Source organism: Choloepus didactylus, chromosome 19 (assembly GCF_015220235.1).
Source record: "Choloepus didactylus isolate mChoDid1 chromosome 19, mChoDid1.pri, whole genome shotgun sequence".
Classification (NCBI taxonomy): domain Eukaryota; kingdom Metazoa; phylum Chordata; class Mammalia; order Pilosa; family Megalonychidae; genus Choloepus; species Choloepus didactylus.
This window is the reverse complement of record NC_051325.1, coordinates 57351309-57374570: the sequence shown is the minus strand read 5'-3', so window position 1 is coordinate 57374570 and position 23262 is coordinate 57351309. Positions and strand designations below refer to the sequence as shown.

The window sequence follows — 23262 nt, the reverse complement described above, 5'->3', positions numbered from 1 at the left end:
GCCATGCAGAAGCCACGGGGAAAAGGATTACAGACCAAAGGAACAGCAGGTGCAAAGGCCCTGAGGTGGGATAAGAATGAAAGGAAGCTGATATAAGTGGATACTAGTGGCACAGGGCAGTCTGAGATGTTGCCAGAGCCATTTCACACAAGGCTCTGTAGTTTGCACTAATGATAATCAGTTTTGACAAAATTCTAAGGGTAATGGGGAGTCTCAGAAAACAATCCTCCAGATGTTTAGCTTTTGAAACAATTGTGTACACTGCAACTCACTGGTGACATATGATAAAATGTTTGTGACTTATGCCACAGTAGATCTTACATCATGGGGTTGACACTACCACCAACCCTGACTCAACCACGACCATTTTACATGGTATATTCATGCTCTCTCTCTTATTTTGTTCTTTGCCTTATTTTGTTTCTTGAAACTTGTCATTCTATGCATATAAAAGCACTCAGCTTCCAATCACAATTAGGGTAACCTTGCAGAGGGCAGGTCAAGAATGGATTTATCCTTGGCATCTTTTTATTAAAATAATATTTCATTTAAAAATGTGTGCCACTGATAGAAAAACCACTTATTGTAGCTGAAGTGTTCGTAATGTGTTTCATCAAAATTCATGTATAAACATAAACTAATATAAATAACTGAAAGAAAATAAGAGGCTTAGTAAATCAAAAATAAAGAAAGGATGACAGATTAACTTGTAATTTACACATTTTTAAATAGCAGACCTATTAAATCTAGTGTCACGTGTTGATTTCTGGCAAGACGCTCACATTCTCTTTCTACTATTTGTTCAAGACATAAATCAGAGATTTAAAAAATATATAAAACGGCATTTCGCAGGGCAGTGCTATTCAGAGAAATGCGTAGTATTTAAAAAAAATTACACTTAAATATTAGAGGTTTTCAACTAAAAAAATCTCGAGTTCCAGTTTCTCTTGAAGTATGGAATGTGTGACAACAGTGGGTCCACACTGCTATAAGACAACAATCGTCTGGAGTTGGATAATGTAAAAGTTAAGAAGAGCCAGCAAAGTTGGAGAAGAGAAGCAAAGAGTAGAGGCACCTATACTTTCATCTTATGAGGTTGTATGTCAAGAAATACTTTCTAATATTAATGGGAAAGGCACAGAGGTTTAACTATATTATGGGATGTTACAAAGATGATAATAAGCAGTTTATTTTTAAGGATCGTATTTGTCTCAAATGAAAGAAAAGCAAAGGTAGGTATGGAGGGCTGACCTAATGTTCTTTGGTGTCAGGGAGCAAGGACTAGCCTTGAACAGAGACCTCCAGACTTCTTTTATTGTGACATTGTTGCTGCTATGCCATCCAACTCATGGTCTTACCAAAGATGGCAGATTCCACTTTCTAATCAGCAGGAGAGAGAAAGAGATGAAGAAGGCATGACATCTCCCTTGCTCACACCTTTTTTTGGCCAGGATTTAGTCACCTGGCCACCCCTCAATATGCAGGGTCTGGAGACCGTGGTCTTTACTTTGCGTAGCCTTGTGTCCACTAAAATTCAAGGATCTGTTACTGAGGAAGAAAGGCTATGATTGATGGGTCTGCACCAGAGAGAATCTGCTGCAAACCTAAAAACAAATCAATGCTTTCCATGTGACCAGCCCCTTAGTTCAGAGGATCCCCGCAGACAGAACTAACTCCGGGTGGGTCGAATAGAGTCACAGGGAGATGAAGACATAGCCGAGATTTCAGGGATTGATAAATGTTTGCCACGTGGCCAAGCAAAGGGCAGGTCTGCTGATGCAGGGGGAGGAGCATGTGCAAACCTCGGGATGGACTGGGAGAGGGAGGGCGGGAGGGAGAGAGTGGAGTCAAGCAGGACTCCCAGCATCCGACTGGAATGACAGAGGGCAGTTTGCTGCTGTAGGCTGAAACAGGGAACCCCAGAGAGGAAACAAGTTTGGGTAGCAATGATAGTTAATTGCGTTTTGAATAAGTTTCAGGTGCCTTTGGCACACGGGCATATACGTGTACCTCTGTGACTAATAAAAGTGCTTATATCAAAAAGTATGTATTTGGTAGTACAGTAAATCTTCTCTATCCACTCTACCTATACCTTAGAAATGTGCCTATAGGGCCATTTCCATGTGGGAAGAGTGTCAGAGAAATTAGCTATAATTTAATGAAGATCTCCTTGGCGTAAGTGAAGGCGACTTGGAGAATAGGGCCTCTTGGTGGTTTCCTGTGCAAGGAGATGACTCCAAAGTGGGTATTTGGGTATTGAAAGAAGGGGCCATGACATATTTTAAGATTCTGAAAAGACATGCTGTAGACAGTCACATCTGAAGAAGAAATATTTTACAGGAGGGAGAAGCTGAGTAAAAAAGAGTAAGTCATTAAGTCTGAAAAAGTTATGATATGTACACACACACAGATAAAAGTTAGCAGAAATTCCAGAGAGGTGATTTTTAGCACACTAGCTGACTGTGAGGAACCTGGAATCTTCTTTATGCAGAAATCAAGAACATTGTCTGCAACTGGACTTGGGAGATCAAAGTGAACCAAGGTAAGGAAGGACCAAATTGCAAAATCAATAAACATACAGAGGTTTGGCAGAATGGCAAATGTAACAAGGGCAGTTAGTCACTGCAGTGAAAGAATCTTTCACTGTTTATCGACATTCACAAACACTCATTTGATTCACAGATTAACCCTAAGGTGAACTCTACTTGGTGAAGCAGGAACAATCATGCCTTGATTTTCACTGTTGAAACAACAGACCGAGTGAGCATTTAGTAACCACTAAAGCAGCATATCCAAAGATATGTTTCTTAGAATTTAAATCATGGAACTCATGATTTAAAAGAAAGAAACAAAAAGATAATATCATGGTCTAATTCATTTTGGAAGTGGTGGCTCAAAGTTACTCAAGTTTCCTAACTTTAGGGCTTCCTGAAGCCTGCGATGAGAGACTGTGGATTATGAATCTCAAGGAAGGGAATGTAACAGGGTGCCCTTTCCAAAGTTCTTTGAGCACAAACTCTGCTACTTGCAGAAACCTCTTTTGCTACATTCTCTATCGTAGAGTTTGGGAAATGCTGTTCTAGAAAAATCACTGGGCTTGCCCTTCTGGTCCAAAGTGAACTGAATCCAGCAGGCTCATCAGTGTGTGATGATGGAGAAGGAGAGATGGAACTTTCCCTGGAAACCACCTTTATACAGAATTTAAGCAACTTGCCGGAGACACAGAGTGGCAAGGTCAGGATTCGGATCCAGGTTTCCCAAATCCGGGGCTGGCACACTTTCACCACACCATCGGCCTTGGTCTCAGATGCAACAGAGGGTCTTCCTTTGACTTAGATTTCCTCCCAAACATTATTCATCTCGAAAGTAAAACTATGCATAGAAACTCAACTCCTTTGATTTCCTGAATGGACTGCATTTAACAAGGAGGTCAGGAACTACATTTAAAGTCACTGGAGTCATAATATTGTTGCAAGTACAGTTCATCAAATTCACAGCCATCTCTGACAACTGAAAAGCATTTCATGGAAGAGGTACTTCAAGAAATGAAAAATGAATTGTTTGGTATGTGCATTATTCATATATCTATTTTCCAATTTTGCATGAGAGAATTTTTAACTACAGTTTCAATGAGGAAGGTACTAAGTTTAAAAATTCTACAGTCAATTTTTGTGTTAAAACTTCTAAAAAAAAGAGTCAGCAGATATGAAAAATTGACTTTTTTTCTTAATAATATCTTTCAAAATGAAATGAAAGAGGAACTGTCCTCTTAAAAAATATACACATTGATATAGGGGTATAGCTACATAATGCCACACCATCTCTGTATTGATCAAGCAGCATAATTTATAATTCCTCATTTCTTTTGGAAATTGCTTTATTTATACTAAAATAAACTCTGAAATCTGGTCATGGTCTGCTACTTAGAACGCCAGTATTTTATTATCAAGATTCATAAATTACACAGCATTTAGATAAAAAATGCATATCTCAGAGTCACTCTAGCTTTTTATACGTGCTCCAGAGATTAGTCCTAAATGTATCAGATCTAAAAGACTAAGGAGGATGAATTGGCTACAGGAACTCATCAAGGCCTTGGAGGCTTAATGTAGATAATTCTTCCATTCTAATGCTTTGAACTTTGGTTAATGATTATTATAGATGAAAGAAAATGTGACTTACCACATTCCCTAAAGATCTGAATATTAAATTTCAAAAGCCAGCAGGTAAAGTCTGAAATAGGGTAACTTTGTCCCCCGTCTCCCCTTTCCTTGACTCACATTCTTGGGGGAACTTTTCAGTCTGCTTTGCTTTACATTTGAGGGGGTCCTTCTTAAATCTCCCTGCCCTGCTGGCCTTTCGTGCTGCCATCACTACCCACCCCTCCCCCTCAAATCAAAATTCCTTTCCCTGGGTTCAGTGCTGCTTTCTTCTGGGATGCTAAATAAAATATGACACGTAGACATCCATATTTCCTCTATTGATTATATGCATTGCTTTTTCAATTGATATTTTAAAAAGTGCAAAACTATGTGTCAGGCACAGGTAACTAGTAGTGAACCATGCTAAAAAAAAAAAAAAAAAAAAAAAATCCCTGCCCTTTTGGACATTATTCCAGTTTCATATACTTTTTTTTTTTTTAATTTTTATTGGGATTGTTCAGATACCATACAATTATCCAAAGATCCAAAGTGTACAATCACTTGCCCCTGGTACCCTCATACAGCTGTGCATCCATCACTGCACTTAATTTCTGTTCAATTTTTAAAACCTTTTCATTACTCCAGACAAGAAATAAAGTGAAAGATGTAAAAAGAAAAAAAAAAAAAGAAAAGAAAAGGAAACTCGAATCCTCCCATATCCCTAACCAACCCCCCTCAATTGTTGACTCATAGTGTTGGTATAGTACGTTTGTTACTGTTTATGAAAGAATGTTGAAATACTACTTACTGTAGTATATAGTTTGCAATAGGTATATATTTCTTCACTATATGCCCATCTATTATTAACTTCTAGTTGTATTGTCATACATTTGTTCTGGATCATGGAAGAGTTTTCTAATATTTGTACAGTTAATCATGGACATTGCCCACCATAGAATTCAGTTTTATGCATTCCCATCTTTTGACCTCCAACTTTCCTTCTGGTGACATATATGACTCTGAGCTTCCCATTTCCACCTCATTCACACCCCATTCGGCACTGTTAGTTATTCTCACATCTTGCTACCAACACCTCTGTTCATTTCCAAACATATAAGTTCATCCTAGTTGAACATTCTGCTCATACTAAGCAACCACTCCTCATTCTTAAGCCTCGTCCTATATCTTGGTACCATATATTTCATGTCTATGAGTTTACATATTATAATTAGTTCTTATCAGTAAGACCCTGCAATATTTGTCCTTATGTGTCTGGCTTATTTCACTCAGTATATTGCCCTTGAGGTTTTATCATCAACCCATTTTTTTTTTAAGATGGTTTTGTTCACACACCATACATTCCATCCTAAGCAAACAATCAATGGTTCTCTGTATGGTCACATATTTATGTGTTCACCACCTTCACCACTATCTGTATAAGGGCATCTGCATTTCTTCCACAAGGCAGGAGGGAGAGTCAAAGACGGTAGAGAGGCAAAAGAAAGAGGAAAAAAAATGACTGCTAGGAAGTAGCAAAAGGAAAAGTAACCTTAAATCAAAGTAAAGAGTCAGACAACACCACCAATGTCAAGTGTCTAACATGCCTCCCCTATCCCCCCCTCTTATCTGCATTTACCTTGGTATATCGCCTTTGTTACATTAAAGGCAGCATAATACAATGATTCTGTTAGTTACAGTCTCTAGTTTACATTGATTGCATCCCTCCCCCAATGCCTCCCCATTTTTAACACCTTGCAAGGTTGACATTTGCTTGTTTCCCCTCGGAAAAGAACATCTTTGTACATTTTATCACAATTGTTGAACACTAGATTTCACCAAGTTACACAGTCCCAGTCTTTATCTTTTCTCCTTTCTTCTGGTGTCTCACATGCTCCCAACCTTCCTCTCTCAACTGTATTCATAGTTATCTTTGTTCAGTTTACTTACATTGCTGTGCTACCATTTCCCAAAATTGTGTTCCAAACCACGCACTCCTGTCTTCTCCTATTACTCTGTAGTGCTCCCTTTAGTATTTCCTGTAGAGCAGGTGTCTTATTCAACAAGTGTCTCATTGTCTGTTTGCTGGAAAGTATTTTGAGCTCTCCCTCATATTTGAAGGACAGCTTTGCTGGATATAGGATTCTTGGTTGGCAGTTTTTCTCTTTCAGTATCTTAAACATATCACACCACTTCCTTCTTTCCTCCATGGTTTCTGCTGAGAGATCCGCACATAGTCTTATTAAGCTTCCTTTGTATGTGATGGATTGCTTTTCTCTTGCTGCTTTCAGGATTCTCTCTTTGTCTTTGACATTTGATAACCTGATAATTAAGTGTCTTGGCGTAGGCCTATTCAGATCTATTCTGTTTGGAGTACGCTGCGCTGCTTGGATCTGTAATTTTATGTCTTTCATAAGAGATGGGAAATTTTCATTGATTATTTCCTCTATTATTGCTTCTGCCCTTTTCCCTTCTCTTCTCCTTCTGGGACACCAATGATACGTACATTCGTGCACTTTGTTTCATCTTTAAGTTCCCAGAGACGCTGCTCATATTTTTTCATTCTTTTCTCCATCTGCTGCTTTGCATGTAGGCTTTCAGGTGTTTTGTTCTCCAGTTTTGAGTGTTTTCTTCTGCCTCTTGAGATCTGCTGTTGTATGTTTCCATTGTGCCTTTCATCTCTTGTGTTGTGAATTTCATTTCCATAGTTTCTTCTAGTTGTTTTTTTGAACTTTCGATTTCTGCCTTATGTATGCCCAGTGTTTTCTTTACAGCCTCTATCTCTTTTGTGAAATATTCTCTAAACTTTTTGAATTGATTTAGCATTAGTTGTTTAAATTCCTGTATCTCAGTTGAAGTGTACGTTTGTTCCTTTGACTGGGCCATAGCTTCGTTTTTCTTAGTGTAGGTTGTAGTTTTCTGTTGTCTAGGCATCTGACCTCCCAGGCCACCCCAATCAGGTTCTCCCAGACGAGAACAGGCTCAAGTCACAGAAGGAGGAAATATTCAGTATCTGGTTTCCCTGATGGTTTTTCTTAGAGGATTGATATACCTTGCTTTTCTGCCCAGCAGGTGCACCTGTCAGCCTGTCACCGCCTGTGTAAGAGGGTGTGGCCTGTGGCTCTCCTCCCCCAGGCTTTGGGGTCTGGTTCCAGGAAGGTGGGCAGTAGAGCTGGGCCCCTCCCTTTCCTCTTGGGAAGCTATGACCCCTCCAGAGAGGTCATCTGAATATCAATAAGTTCTTTGTTTCTCTGACTCTGTTGATCAAAGTGTTTTGATTTTAAAATGGCTGAGGCTGTCTTTACTGCAAAGTGCTGTGGGCTGAAAACAGCTGAGGTTTTCTCCACAGAGTGAGAGAGGGACAGAAAAGCTCCCAGGTTCACCCGTCAGCCAGAGAAAGCACCCGATTCTCTGGGCTCCCCATCCTGAGACAGCTATGTCCCCTGACTCTCCCAAGGTCAGTTGTCACCAAAAGCCTCTGTGTGCTTGTTGAGGATTCGCTGTCTGTATTGAGCAGTTAACATTAAAACCCCAGATGGAGCTGGGCTGAGAGAGCGCTGCTCTCTAGCTCCATGAGGCTTCTGTGAGGGAGGGGCTCTCGGCTCTCGGCTCTCAGCGCGGGTCTGCAGTTTTACTTATAGATTTTATGCTGCGATCTTGGGCATTCCTCCAAATTCAGGTTGGTGGATGATGAGTTGACAGTCACGTTTGCCTCCCCACAGTTATTCCAGGTTATTTACTAGTTTTTTTGTCATTTATGAATTGTTCCGGGGGGTACTAACAGTCTTCCACTCCTCTCTATGCCGCCATCTTAGCTCCTCTGGGCTCATATACATTTTTAAAATGGTAAATAGGCCCAGCCCTGGCAAATTCTCACCGAATGAGGATAAAGAATTTTTGAGATGGAAAAATAAAAAAAAATTAAAATATCCTATCAAAAATTAAGCATGTGTGAGTCGTGACACACACTGAGTTAAGAGTTAAAGAAATATGTCACCATATTGTCTCATGAACTTTAGAAATTCCTGAACACTCAATATTCTTCTCTCACTCAATTTTTTTGGAATGTTTCCTTTGCAAACTGAAGTGTCTGGAACTAACTCTATTATGAATCAACCCTATTACTCCCCCAAAATAAATAAAAGCCAAACCAGTTTCTAAAAAAGTCAAAAAAAAAAAAAAAAAAAATTAAGCACGGCCCCTATAGAAACAAAATATTATTTTCCCCAATATAAGAAAAACCAGAGCCTTGAGGGAAAAGGCATTTTAACCTTTGGTTTCCACACATTTTCATATAATCAGAAAATACATAGGCGGCCTATTAACTAGGACCATAAACACACACACACACACACACACACACACACACACACATTTTCCTACAATGGGAAAGACTGTGTAATTCGTGAATCTAAGTTTATGCCTGAAATGTAAATTCAAAGTTTACCACATATTTGCTGTAATTTTTGACCCCTGAATGAAAATTTTACAATTACTATTTTTAGTGAGGAAATCTCACTGCTACCAAGAAAACCGCAATTTGTTCATCTAGCTTAGAGAAATAAACTAATTGTTGGAACATTCTCTTCTTCCTCTAATCACTCTCTTTCCATCTTCTCCCCCTCCCTTCTCTCCTCAAGCACTGCATGCAGGTCGAGTCTGCATCAGGCACTCATTTGTGATAGACACAGAGAAGATCCAATCCTTGGCATTAAGGGGCTTCAGTGTCGGGGGTAGGGTCCACTACGTAAGCAGAAAATTTATGATACTACATAAGTTCTATAGTAGAGATTTGAAAAGCAACAACAAATAGTAGGAGACAAGAAGAGTGACTTTACTTTAGACAATTACTTTAAATTAGCAAGTAGATATTATTTTGGGAGGCTTCTGTCTTGTTAAAAGTTTTATCTATGGCTTTGCTAAATAATTTATGCAAGTTTTCAGTCTCAATGAACTCGAGTAACCTGCTTGGGAATAGATCGATGCCAGAGTTGAAGTTTGCAGGCAAGGGCATATGACTGAGGATTTCCGAAAAGATACAGCAATTAGGTCTTACCTTATGATAACATCTAAAATATGCAGCACGTTCATCAGAAAATTTTTCCAGTCTTTTTGGACCTTTACTTGAAGCTTTCTTGAAGACTAACCAACATCGTTGATAAATCTGGAAGGAAATACAAAGACTGAGCTTGGCATCTCCACTGACTCAGATATTACTGACATTTGCATTTAAATGTTTTCCTTTAGATGTTTGAATTATTTTAAAATATTCACAAGCCATAAATGCGATGTTGCTTCGGGAAAATACATTTTCAAAAACCAGAATTGTTTCTACAATGGGAGCCTTATGTTGTTCAGACAATTACTGATATGCAAAGGAAATATGTATTCAAAGGCAAATTTCTTTTGATAATATCTCCAGACATACTTAAAAAAGGCCAGAAATAAAAATCCCAAATCAGTATAAATATATAGGCATTAATGGCACATGTTCTAATTTAAATGAAAACTGTGGGCTTGATATATGCAAAGGAGCTCATCGTCAGTCCTTGAAAAGGACAGCCCGTGTGTGCTGAGTGACATTCCTCATAACCGATGGCCAAGAGTCTGACCAGACACTAGACTAGCTAATATTGGCTGATCAACACCAACCAGATTCTCTCTCAGGAAATTCAACCTGAGACAATTCTTGCCAGACAGAGGGGTATTTTGAGTTGAGAGGTCAAAGCCAGAAGGTTGTGAACTGAGGTTGGTGGACATGTGGAAACATGCATAGCAGTTAAGCAGTGGAAACTGGGAGAAGAAAACTAGATAATTTCTACGAAAGGCAGAGAGAGGGCACCTTAGCTCTTTATGACCTTTTAGTTCCTGGCTCCCAGACCCTGTCCTTCCTCTGGGTTTTTTAGAATACATCTACATCCTTAAGAGCCACCACCATTAACATCATCACAACCTTTAACTGAGCTAGCCTGAATGTGGGTCTGATGCTAACAACCAAAATGACACTGATTAGAATATACAATATAATCTAAATTCGTGAATTAAAATATTAATAATACCGAAAAGAGAAAATGCAAAGACATAATAACCATATTGAAACAAATGTTCCCCAAATGCAAAATAAAATGAGTTCCTTGCTTAACATAAAAAATAATAAGGGCTTACATTAATGATAATATTAACCTGTGGCAAAGATTTGAATGGCACTCTCATACATCACTGGTGATCTATCTAAAAGCCATTTGATAACAAATACGAAGAACGTTAAAAAAAAATAGGAATCTATCCTAAGGGAAAAGCCCAAAGTACAGGCACCCATGAAAGAATTCCAGATTCAAGTGCATATGAGTGATCCTACCAGTCATGATTATCCTTGATCCTTAAATAATCTTTGAAGTAGCGTATATATGAAGTTTTGTATATTTAATCCATAAACACATCTAATGTACTATAAAGTTTAAGAACCCATAAAAAGGGGAAAACAAAGTCCATACAAAAATGTCTGGTCATTCAAACCATACTCAGTTTAAAATAATTCTTATATCTCTTAGTAACTGGAAGTTGGTTGAAGAATTCAGATTTGCTATTACTTCTCTACAGAGTTTACTATATTCTGTTTTACCCTCTGTCTCTGTAACTTGGGGTGGTGAGAATATAATGAGATCCCTCCATCTCTGAAGTTTAGCTCTGACTATAGGTGGTAAGATAAGTATCTGATCCCACTGAAGGCATAATAAAATTTTGGCAGTTATTCATAATAACGAAAATTAGAAAGCACAATCTTCAACAAAAAGAGTGGCAAAGTAAACTGTAGTACTTCCATAATATATAATGTAAAATATGTTACTTATCTATGGAATGGCATAGGTAGTCATTAGATATGTATATTAAATACGATACATATAAATATAGTAAATATAAAATAGAATAACATTTAGTGCACATCTACAACACATAATATATGTTATCCATCTAAAAGTAACATAGGCAGTCATTATATATAGTAATATAGAGTATGCATAATGTATATAAGAAGTTATAGTATATTGCAATATATGTTTATCTATAGGATAACAGTTAATTTAAAACAAGTTTTAGGAGGAATTTTCAGTGATATGGGAAAGTGCTCATAATATGTTATGTGGAGGCAGAAAGCAAAATACAAAGCCACTTAGTGGCACAATCTCTGCTACATTAAAAACAAATGGAAGAAGACAAAGAAAATATACCAAAATGTTAACAATGTTTATTCTGGGTCATGGGAACAAGGGTTTTTGTTTTTGTTTTATTAAAAGTTAAGGCTATAAATGAAATGAAAGAGAATTCTGTCATTTCTGAAATACCCAGAGGTATTAGTATAATTAAAATCAAGCCTATTGGTTTTCATTTTGCACAGTTATTGAATCTGCCAACAGATTCATGGAGACAAAGGTGGAAAAGCAAACCAGTGGGGGGAGGCTAGTCTTTCAACAAAATGGTGCTGGGGCAAATGGACAGCCATAGGCAAAAAACAAACAAACAAAAAAACCCCAAAAAACTAGAACCTCAACCTGAACTACACACCTCATACAAAAATTAAGTCAAAATGGACTTAAATGTAGAATATGAAACTATAAAACTTTCAGGGAAAGAAAGGAGAAAATCTTCAGGATCATGCTTCACAAAGAAATCTTAGAGTTGACAATAAAGGCATGACCCTAAAAGGAAAAATGGATGCATTGGATTTCATCAAAATTTAAAACTTTTGCTCTGCAAAAGAACTTGTGCAGAAAAGACAAACTATGGACTTAGAGAAAATATTTGCAAACGACACATCTAACAAAGGACTAGTACCAGAATAGATACAGAACTCTTGAGATTCAACATATAAAAAGGTAAACAATCCAATTAGAAAATGGACAAAAGGCATGAAGAGATATTTCACCAAAGAGGATATACAGATGGCAAATGAGCGTATGAAAAGGTAGTCAACATCATTAGGGAAATCCAAATTCAACCCACAGTGAGATCTCACCCCACACCTATCAGATAGGCTAAAATAAAAATTAAAAAATAACACCACCACCAAATACTGGTGGGAATGCATTGAAACCGAATCACTCATACAATGCAGGCGGGAATGTAAAATAGTACAGGCATTCTGCAACACAATTTGACAGTTTCTTTAAATACTAAACATGCACTGTGACCAGCAGTTGTACTCTTAGGAATTTATCCCAGAAAAATGAAAACTTAAAGTTCATGCAAAAAGCTGTACACAAATATTCATAGCAGTTTTGCTCATAATAGTCCAAAAGTGGAAGCAATCCAGAGGCCCTCCACTGGGAGAATAGTTAAACAAAGTGTGGTCCATCCACACTGTGGAATACTTTTCAGCAAGAAAAAGGAAGGAATTATCGATACACCCAACAACCTGGATGGATTTCTAGAGAATTATGCTGAATGAGAAAAGCCAATCTCAAAAGGTTACATACTGCATGATTCCATTTAAAGAACATTTTCTCTTTTTCTCCCCTTCAGAGAAGCCTACTCTTGCACCCCTTTTTAAATTGATATTTCACCCCCAGAACTACCTTATCCCTCTTCCTTGCTTTATTTTGCTCAGTAGCACTATATAGCATCTGTCCTTCCCACATTTTTATTTACTTTGCATATGGTTTTTCTCCCCATCTAGAGTGCAAGTCCAGGAGGTCAGAGATTTTTGTTTTGTGATCACCCAGTGCCTAGAACAGTGTCTGGCATAAATAAAATAGATGAAATAAACATTTGCTGAATGAATAAATGAAAGAGGCATAATGTGGAGAAAAATTCTTCACCAGACAAATTTCAACTGCAAATGAATTTGTCAGCAGCAGGCTGCAAGCCTCCCTTTTGCACCCCCATTTTGCACAGTCTGTGGCCTGCTCTACCTTTGCACGATCACAGATCATTTAAGTACTGTTCCCACACATGACACGTGTTAACACGTATAAACTTATGTTAACCCTGAAAGGCAGGCAGGTCTCTCCACCTTCTGTACGTGAACCATGTGAAGCGATGGAGCCCAAGGCTCCTTCCGGGCCATGCACCTGGCCGGGGGCGAGATGGAGTTCAAACCCAGGCAGGCTGGCTGCAGAGCTCTTCCTCTCAGCCATGAGACCATACTGCTTCGGGGAGATGTTTTCTAGATTATCCCACGTGGGGTACAATTGTCTTGCTTTTCTCCAATATTCATCCTCCCTCTTTCCCACAAACAATACAATTTTATCCAGGCACATGGCTGTCGCTAAAAAGCACTTTTCTGAGCCTCCCTGGTCTCAAGGAGTGGCCAATGACATTTGAGCCAAAGTGACCCAACCCACTCTCCAGCTCTTCTCTTAAAGCATTAGGGGGCAGGTCCACTGTCCCTATCCCGGTAGGCTGGTGCTAGTGAAAACTGAGCAGCCACCCAGGACCCAGGGATGGACACCAAGACTGTGCAGGACAAATGTGCCCCAGGTCTGGACCTGCCACCAGTGAGTCCTTCCGTGTATGAGAAATAAACTCCTATCATGTTCGATTTGGGAGTGAAGGGGATGCTCAACTTATGTCCCTGTCCCAGTAGTCCATTTATGTAATTGTAATGAGAGAGTGTGAGGATGGAGCTGTTCTTTATCTTTACAACATCAGCGTCAATGTTCTGGTTATGACATTGTACTATGGTTTTAGAAGATGTTGCCACCAGAGAAACAGGGTAAAGGGCACAGAGGATCTCTCTGAAACATTTCTTACAACTGAATGCGAATGTACAACTATTTGAAAGTAAAATGTTTAATTAAATAGTTTTTAAATGGAAAGACGTAGAGATATTTAATCAAGATTTTATGAATTATAGCCTCATCTAACAGCCATCTATATTCTTCTCCAGTCCTGGGGTTTTTTTGTTTGGTTTTTATTATTTATTTATTTATGTATTTATTTTTTGCCATCAGGCCACAGTCTAATTAACCACTAGACTAAGTAACTTTAAGACTACAAAAGCCATTGGAAGAGTTCAAGCACAAAATTCTCTTCAGGGTGGAGATTCAGCCATGAAAATTAACATTCACAGTACTATAGAAGCAACTAGAAGTCTTACCAACGTCTCACTGTCTGAATAACAGAGGAAGTGATTGGGTCCCTTAAAACTTTACCACCACCAGAGTACTGTAATTATGGTGGAAATGACTGGCACCCTGCTTGCTTAAATAAAGGGTGCTGGAAAATGGATTTCTCACTGTCATTCTATTATTGGCAACCCCTTGCTTTTTTGCTTGCTCCTGAGAATGTGTCCAGAAATCGAACATGCTAAAATTTTACAAGAAATCTGCTGACTATGGGAAAGATTATTTTCAGAGAGTTAGATATTTTACATTTCCTAATTATGCCTCAACATTGAGACCCAATCTTCACTGACAGACATTTTTAAAATTTTTTCATTTTCTTTACAAATGAACTGGCATTTGCCTGACTTACATCAAAAGGCTGTTGAACACAAGCTAAAGATTCCTCAGTTTCAGCATGCCTAATGAGTTCCATCTTTGGCCCATGTGTATTAAGTTTATGGGATTTTGTTCATCTTTTTTTTGTTGTTTTCCTCTTGTTTTTATCAACTAGTAAGGGCAAAAATGCAATATTGCAATATTCAAATACTGGAAAAATACTGTCATATAAATATACATGTATTGACTTATTGCTTATGACTATTGTCTGGAATAGGTATCATTTTTATCTATTAGTTCATCAGGACATATTATTTCATCAGGAGATAAGGAAAACCCAAATATGGTGTATGAAAGGCAGTTTAGGATATCAAACTACAACATACAGACACATGGCAAGAAAATAGATTGTATAAAAAGTTGAGCGTGGTCTTTGCAATTCAGGCCATTCCTTTTTTCTGTCCACAGATCATACATCAGTGATCCCCAGGGTATGATCCAGCATCACCTGAGATACTAGTTAAATATGCAGATTTGTAGGGATTATCCAAGATCTACTGAATCAGAACCTCTCGGCATGGGGGCAGACAGATTTGCTCTTTAACACATCCCCTAGGTATTTTATTTGCATTTAGCAAATCAATGCCATAAATATTCATAAAGTACTTTCAGACAGCACAGAACCTTCCACTTGAGGCTGCCAACATAGAGACCTCTAACAAGTCAGCCTCAGTGAGGGCCTCTGAGGTTGGGTGGAGTCCAAGAAGGAATACACAGGACCTTTAAAAGAGCAGCATGACAAGCCGTCTTGAGATCGAGAGACACACTGAAGGTGGGAAGTTAAATCTGCCAACCTTGAATAAACTCTCAATTCAACTGCCAGCACCTCTCTATCCTAAGAACACTAGAAGAGCATTGAGCATCCAGAGGACTAAAAGCTTATCCTAAATATCTTAGTATTGTTAAGAGGAAAATGAAACAGTAGGGCTCACTGAACCCAGTAAGATTAACACTGACATTGCTTCAAAGGATGACAATTCCAGAATAGTCCCATTCACTTGAAACTTTAGAATTTTCTTCTTAAAATTGATTCATTCAATTACCTCCTTCATATTATTTATAACATATCTATTTAGCATCTATAGTATTATTTAGTTAACATTTTCTTTAAATTGATTTTTTAAGATAAACATTTTATATTGAAAGAGAAACCTTTTATCCCAACCATAATAGAAAAGAGTGGTCTCATTGGCCAGAAATAGGAGGTTAACCTGAAGGCAAATATAATGCTAGAGAATTTGGCTACAGAACAATTTCATGTTGGGACAGCCTGCTTCCTATAGATCAGTTTCTCAACCTCAACCTGGATTATCATTTGCTGTGGGGGTGGTTTAGCAGCTTCGCTGGGCCCTACACACCAGATATCAGTAGCAATTCCTCCCCCAGTGGTGACAACCAACAATGTCTCCAGCTTTTGACAAATGTGTCCCCAGGGCAGAGAGGCAAACCCAGAACCACTGCTATGGGTGAAGGCCTGCTAACTTGGGATTGCACATTTGAAGTATATGAAGCTTTGTTATACCTCCAAAGTCCTGGTTTTGGATAATTCAACCACACACGCCCCTGCCAAAGCAAAAACAGGTGAACAGGTCACCTGGTTCCTACAACCTGGATGGATGAACACCAGATTTAGTACTTACTTGAAAACAGCCTTCAGTGTGCATTTTGTTGTTGGGGGTGGCAGTTTTATTACAACTCATTTTTAGTCTTAAATTGTCACCAACCCATATATAATTTGTTCTATTTTCCATTGTTTTTTTCTATTTTAAAAAACATGATAGCCTCAATAATTGCTTATATTTGGTTTCAAATCCTTGTCGATTTTACTGGCTTCTTTTCATAATAATAATAATGATAATAATAATAATAATAATAATAGCTTGTAGTTTCCTAATTAGTAGCCCATCACAATGTTTCAAACAAGAGTCACAAATTACACTTTTAAAGAATTCATGGACAGTTGTGAAGATAATAGAAAAAAACTTGGGTCACAAAGTTTCCTTTATATGCTACCTCCATGTGAGCTCTAAAGAAGAGGAAAACCTAAGTTGAATGTAAATTAGGTCTTTGTGGTCTAGCTCAGTGGTCAGCAAATTTTCTCTATAAAAGTTCAGATAGCAAATATTTTAGGCTTGAAGAGCCATATGGTCTCTGTCTCAATAACTCAACTCTGCCTTTATAGTGGGAAAGCAGCCAGAGACAATATGTAAATGGACGGGCATGACTGTTCTAATAAAACTTTATTTACAAAACTATGGTCCATGAGCCATAGTTTGCCAACCTCTGGTCTCCACTGTTTGCACTCAGATCACCTTTTGATGAGCATAAAAAGGTGGTTTCCCTGTCCCTCCCAGGGAAAAGAGGGGAATGAATACACCCCAGGTAAGAATCCCTACATTTTCTACATCTCCCAACAAACCAAGTTTTTACTTCAATAAAAGTATATTGAAGTAAAATTCTCTATCTGGATGGTGCCCTAGAGAGAACCTTCTCATGCAGAGATATGAAGCATCCCCATCTCTAGTCTTGGATTTAGTTAGAGTTTTACGGTTAGCTTTTTCTATTAAATCAAGATGCACTTTGGAAAAAAGGTAGATTATGACTGATTTCCATTTAGCCAGCCTCCCCTTTCTACAATCATATCCATTTTCTATCCTTCCTAGTTATAGACTCCTCCACCTCTAAAATTACGTTTTCAGTCATACAATCCTGAATTAGCATTGTTCCTCATATCCTACCTTATTTTCACCTCCTTTCCAAAACAAATCAAATATTTTTCTCCTCTAGAATGTTAATACCAAAGCCAAGCACAGACAAGTCTTCCTCTGTGCACAGCAGAATGGCAGAAGGGGTGGTCCTTTCTCAGGCATTAACTCAACCCTCCCAACAATCCCCTGAAGCAGGTGATATTATTATCCCCGTTTTACTGCTGAGGAAATAGGGAGATTTAGTGAAATTAAGCATTGTCCTCAAGGTCACGAGGCTAGTATAAACAAGCCAGGATTCCAGCCTTGGTTTGTTGACTCTGGGGAACATCCTCATAAGCATTACCCCAGGATTTTTCTGGAAGTTAGACTCCTAGGGATGCTAAGGGTCTGTCTGGTCATGTGTAAGAAGTTTATTTTCATGCTTATCATAATCTAAAAAGGAGGCATTTAGTTGTCACCATATACTCTTTTATCCGGATGACTACTTTATAGCCAGGCTACTTCAGTGCAACATTTGCATTTTTGTCTATAAGTTCACCGTAACCAAGAGTTGGCCTACAGTGACAATTTTAATGGAGCATTAAAAACTGGGCGCTTAAAAGACTAATCCAGGACCCCAGGGTATTTTAGTAAAGGCTGCAAGAAGTGCTTACTTTTAAAAGAATTTCATACCATCTATCCTTAAGTGGCAAGTACTCAGCATCCCATCCCTGACAGAAGCTCAGAAAAACAAACGTGGGAAATATTTCTAAATACATTGGAAGTATCTCATGCAACTTCTTGGTTTTTCTCTGTCTTCCCTGCCTCTAAGGCTCTTGCTCTAGCTCTTCCTCAGTCACTGCTGCAGCAAACGAATTTTCTGGGTACTGATGCCTCTTGATCTGTGTGGTCCCCTCCTGGGGGATTTACACTCACCTGTCCCTGAGTGCCCAGCCCTCCCCTTAGGTGGAAGCTTCATGGCCAGAGTAACCAGCAGCTCTCCCAGGGTCTCTGCCTCCTCCATCCCTTGGAGCCAGATGAAATGCCAACCCAGGGCCTCCCCAGCAGCCACAATGGAGCTGGAAGATGCAGTCTGGAATAGTGGGGAGAGGAGACTTTAACCAAGGACAAAGGAGATAGGAGTGAATCGAGCAGAGAAATTCCTTTGCCATTCTATCTGCTAGTATCTAAAAATTTCCCCATCTATGATATAAACACATTGTCCTGGATGGCTTCTGAGACCATGTAGGTTATAGCTTGCCAATCCTATGAAGGACTATAATTATGGAATTTCAGAAGATGGTAGAAAAAGGGTACAAAAGAAGGAGTTCATTAAATCATAATCTGTAGGCTGTTAACCAACTCCACTTGCCAAAATAATGAGTTGGTTCAGACTCGGGTATTTTACAAAGGAAAACTCTTTAATGAGTAAACATGATTCTATGCCTATCATTTTTATAGACCTTTCATTTGTAAGGAAGGAAATGCTAATTTGGAGAAGGTTGCACAGTGGGTAGCAAGGTACATTTTAAATTCTCTTGCAAAGTAAAGTATCAGCAAAAACTGAGTAATTAATCATAAAATAAAATATGTGTAAAGATGATTAAAAATACTTAAAAAGCAACCACAGGCAATAAATTAGCCATGTCAGTACTCTGCTGATATTAAACTTTAGCAGGACATTTCTAGAGACAGAAATTCTCCTGCTCTTTGATCCAGAAATACTATTCATAGGAATTTCCCTTGAGGAAATAATTAAGGAACTATGCAAACATATGGGAATAGCTTCTTCAGAGTAAAAACTGGAAACACTCTAAATGTTTCAGGCTAGTTTAATTAATTATGGCGTATCTGTGAACTAGAATGTGCCATCATTTAAAAATGAAGTTGTAAAACAATATCAGTACCATAGAAGAAATGTTGTTAGTAAATTATTAAGTATAAAATGTAGGTTATCCTCACTTTTTAATCTGTTTCTCCTCCAGTAAGTATCCTCATTTAGTAAACAGTGAATGCAAAAAAAAGTGCAAGTTATATTTGATCCCGTCTCCCTCTCTCACACACACACACCGACATGCACACATAATCAATCAACTGGAGGGAAATATTCTGCTTGCATGGAAAAAAATGCATTCCCTAGCACACACCCATCCTGGGTTATCTGCTCCCGATTCTGTGGGAGCGATTCTCCAACTCTTTGAATTATAGAAAACTGATAGCGATGCAAGATAGTTCTAAAGACTTGCAAATTCTGCCCTGTGCAGCAGAAATTCAACTGGCTCTCCTTCCCCACTGTTGATGAAGCTAGGTTTGCCCCTTTACATTAATTTCATTATTCCTAACATATGAATCTGTCTGTTTTTTTGGATTCTCCTTTGAACTAGTTATAACATCTGCCTGATTCCCTCATTTAATTAATGTTAAACATAATCTTTAACACATGTTTATACCTGTATGAGGGTGAATTAATCAACAAGTACTGTGCATTTTGCCCTCTAACTAAAGCTGGGATATCTTTATTTCTCTGCAGGGGAATCCAGCCTAATCCAAGCCACCATCATCTGAGTCCAAGGTTTGACAGCTTTCATTCTTGCCACTCCTCAGTCCATTTCCCATATATAATCTGGTTGATTTTTAAACACTAAACCGACCACATCAATCCTCTGCTTAAAGCATCTCTGGGGCTGCCTTTAGGGTAAAGACCAAAGACTTAACCAGACATACCAGAGCCTGCAAGAATTAGTCCCTCATTAGCTTTTTAGCTTTATTTTGCTGTTTTCTTCATTTGTATATTCTTTACTTATAAATATGCATTTTTAGCAATAATAAAACAAGTAATGTATTATTTTGAAAAAGTCCTCATGGAAACAATATCTGCCATGAAATATTCAGATCATTCTTACTACATATAGGAAACCCTTCTGTTTATGACCGGTGTCTGTACATAACAGGGACAGTACAAAACAGGGACAGTTATGTATCCTTTACCTTCTCCCTCCCCAATTCCTTTTTGTTCTCCAGATCTGCAAAATGTGGGGGAAGGGGTGGGGGGTGGGGGGGAGAAGAAGGGTGAGGAATGGAAAACAGCTGAACGAAACCACAGCAGTTATATTTACTTATTTTGCTTCTATTTCCTACTATCCTTATAGAAAAAAACAAACTGCTTCTATAGAAATGCTAGGGAATCTTAACTATTGGATGAGCAGTCCACTCAACCCAAATTTGGCACCCATTGTTTGTTGTTCATTAATTCATTCAACAAATATTTATTCGATGCCTACTGTTTGGGTACTGGGGATGACAACCATAAACCAAATGGATAAAATCCCTTATCTTCATTGGGCTTACAGACAATGAATCGGCTATATATGCATATGTATGTGTGTGAGTATGCGTGTGTATGTGTATTCTCTAGTATAAAGATAGTATAGCACATGGCATTAATTACCATGAAAGAAAATAAACCAAGGAAAGTCAAGAGAAATTTCTAGCAATTTCCAGCAGGGTAATTAGGGCACTTCTCACAGAGAACGTGACATCTGAGCAAAGACCTGAAAGAGATGAAGGAGTAAATAAAGATGCCATATGGGGGATGAGGGCTCTGGGCACAAGGAACAAAAAATGGGGCTTGAGACAGACATAAGCTGCATGTTGAAGAATAAGGGGGTTGTCAGAAGGTGAGGTCAAAGAAGTTAGTGATGGCGGGGGTGGTGAGGAGGGGTCAGATTGGGTAAGCTTTACAGGCCTTATTGTAAAGAGTCTGGCTTTTGTCTTGAGTGAGATGGGAAGTGAAATGAAGAGTTCTCAGTGGGGGAGTGATCTAACTCATCTTATGTTATGTGGACTGGAAGATGATAAGGCAGAAGCAGGGAAATTAGTAGGGAGGCTATTTCCACAAATCATGTGAAAGGTGATGGAAACTTGGTCCAGGATGGAAGTGAAGAGGGAGCAAGAAGCAGTCAGAATCTGGATATATTTTTAAAGTAGAATCAACAGGATTCACTGATGGGATTGGATGTAGAGGGTGAGAAGAATGGAAGATGTCTCCAAGAATTTTGGCTCAAACAATTGGAAGGATGGAAATTCCATTAACTGAGAAAGTCTAGAAGACGACTAGGTTTAGTAGGGAGGATGTGGAATTTGCTAATATACATATGGAGTCTGAGATGCCTATTAAACATCTAAGTGGACATAATGAATAGGCAGTCATATATTTATGAGTCCATATATAAAACTTTATTGTGCTTTTAAATGAATTAATGTTGTGAGAATTGAATGTAGTGCATTTAAAGTGCTTCCCATATCTCCTGGTTTATAGTCAGTGCTCCACAGTGGTTTGCAGGACTTACAGACAACTAGGTGGTGACTGCATGCAAGTGAAGGCAACATACATTTCGTCTCCTTCATTTATTCATTAATTCTGCCAATATTTATGGAGAATCTTCTATGTGCTAAGGCACGTGGGGAAGATTGCACTTGTACACAAGCAGTTGACATAAAGCTGATAAGGGCAGATTAATCTATTCCCCCCAGCCCTTTGCACATTGTTAGCATGTTTCCTACAAAATATTTAGTGAAGGAAACAAGAAATGATCTCATTAGAGCTCCCAAAGGGAATTCCAAAAAATGTGCATGATCATCAGACAAAAATCACTAAGATTAAAATTCCAATTTCTTAGTCTGGCCTTTATAATCTGACTCCTGATTACTTATGAAGTATCCTACCACTTCATTCTCCACTCATGACATGCCAGCCTCCCTCATTCTCCAAAATGTTATGCTCTCCTTTGACTGTCGATGAGAGAATTTGCTAGAATTCCCCCTTCTCTATCAGTTAGCTATTGCTGAATAACAAATCAGCCCAAAGCTTAGTAGTTTAAAAAAAAAAACACCATTTATTACTTCTCATGAATATAATGGCTGAATGGGTAGTTCTGCTGTCTGACCTGGCTTCATTGATTGTGGCTGGGCTTATTAACACATGAACAGTTAGCTCCACTAATGGGTTGTCTTGAGGTTGGCTGGGATGACCCAGCTCTGCTGCATATGGTCTTTCATCCTCCAGCAGGCTAGCTGGGGCATATTCTCAAGGAGCAAGCAGGGATCCAAGAAAGCAAGTGGAAAAACATAATTTTTTCATCTTAATTAAACTTTTTTGGGGTGATAACTGTAGATTCACATGAGTTATAGGAAATACCATAAAGATCCTGTATACCTGTCACCAATTCCCCCAAATGAAATATTTTACAAAACTATAGTACAATCTCACAACCAGGATATTGATATTGATATTGATACAGATATAGGGCATTTCCATTACCACAAGGATCCCCCATGTTGCGTTTTTATAGTCACAAAAACTTCGCTCCTGCTCCACCCCCTCATTAAACTCTGGCAACCACTAATCTGTTCATCTCCATAGTTTTGTTATTTCAAGAATGCTGCATAAATGGAATCATATAGTGTATACTCTTTTGGGATAGACATTTTTCACTCTGCATAATTCCCTGAATATTCATCCAGGTTGCTGACTATACTGGTATGTTATTCCTTTTCATTGCAGAGCAGTATTCCACAGTATACATGTACCACAGCTGGTTTAACCATTCACCCATCGACTGGAAACAGCTGACTTGTTTCCAGTTTTGGGTTATTATGAGTAAAGCTGTTATAAAACATTTCATATAATAGATTTTGTGGAATTATAAGTCATCATTTCTCTGGGGCAAGCTTTACCTCCTTTATGTTATTTTACCCTCTTGTTTATAATATTATGGTCTTAAATATTTCCTCTACATACACTTAAAAGTACATTAGACATCATAATTTTTGCTTAAATGGTTAAACATAATTTAGAAAACTTGAGAGGTCTATTGTACATACCCATAGTTTTGCTTACTGTGTTTTCTTTCTTCTTAATGTTCCAAGGTTCCTTCT

General features: G+C 38.3%; 1 protein-coding gene across 1 annotated transcript in view; it reads right to left on the bottom strand.

Annotated features, from left to right (window-relative positions):
• Window positions 1–23262, bottom strand: part of DOK5 (docking protein 5) — a 159761-nt gene that overhangs the window by 68476 nt on the left and 68023 nt on the right. The window contains exon 2 of the mRNA XM_037812148.1: window positions 9196–9303. Coding sequence (XP_037668076.1) covers window positions 9196–9303 — 108 coding nt within the window. The remainder of the gene's footprint in view (window positions 1–9195; window positions 9304–23262) is intronic.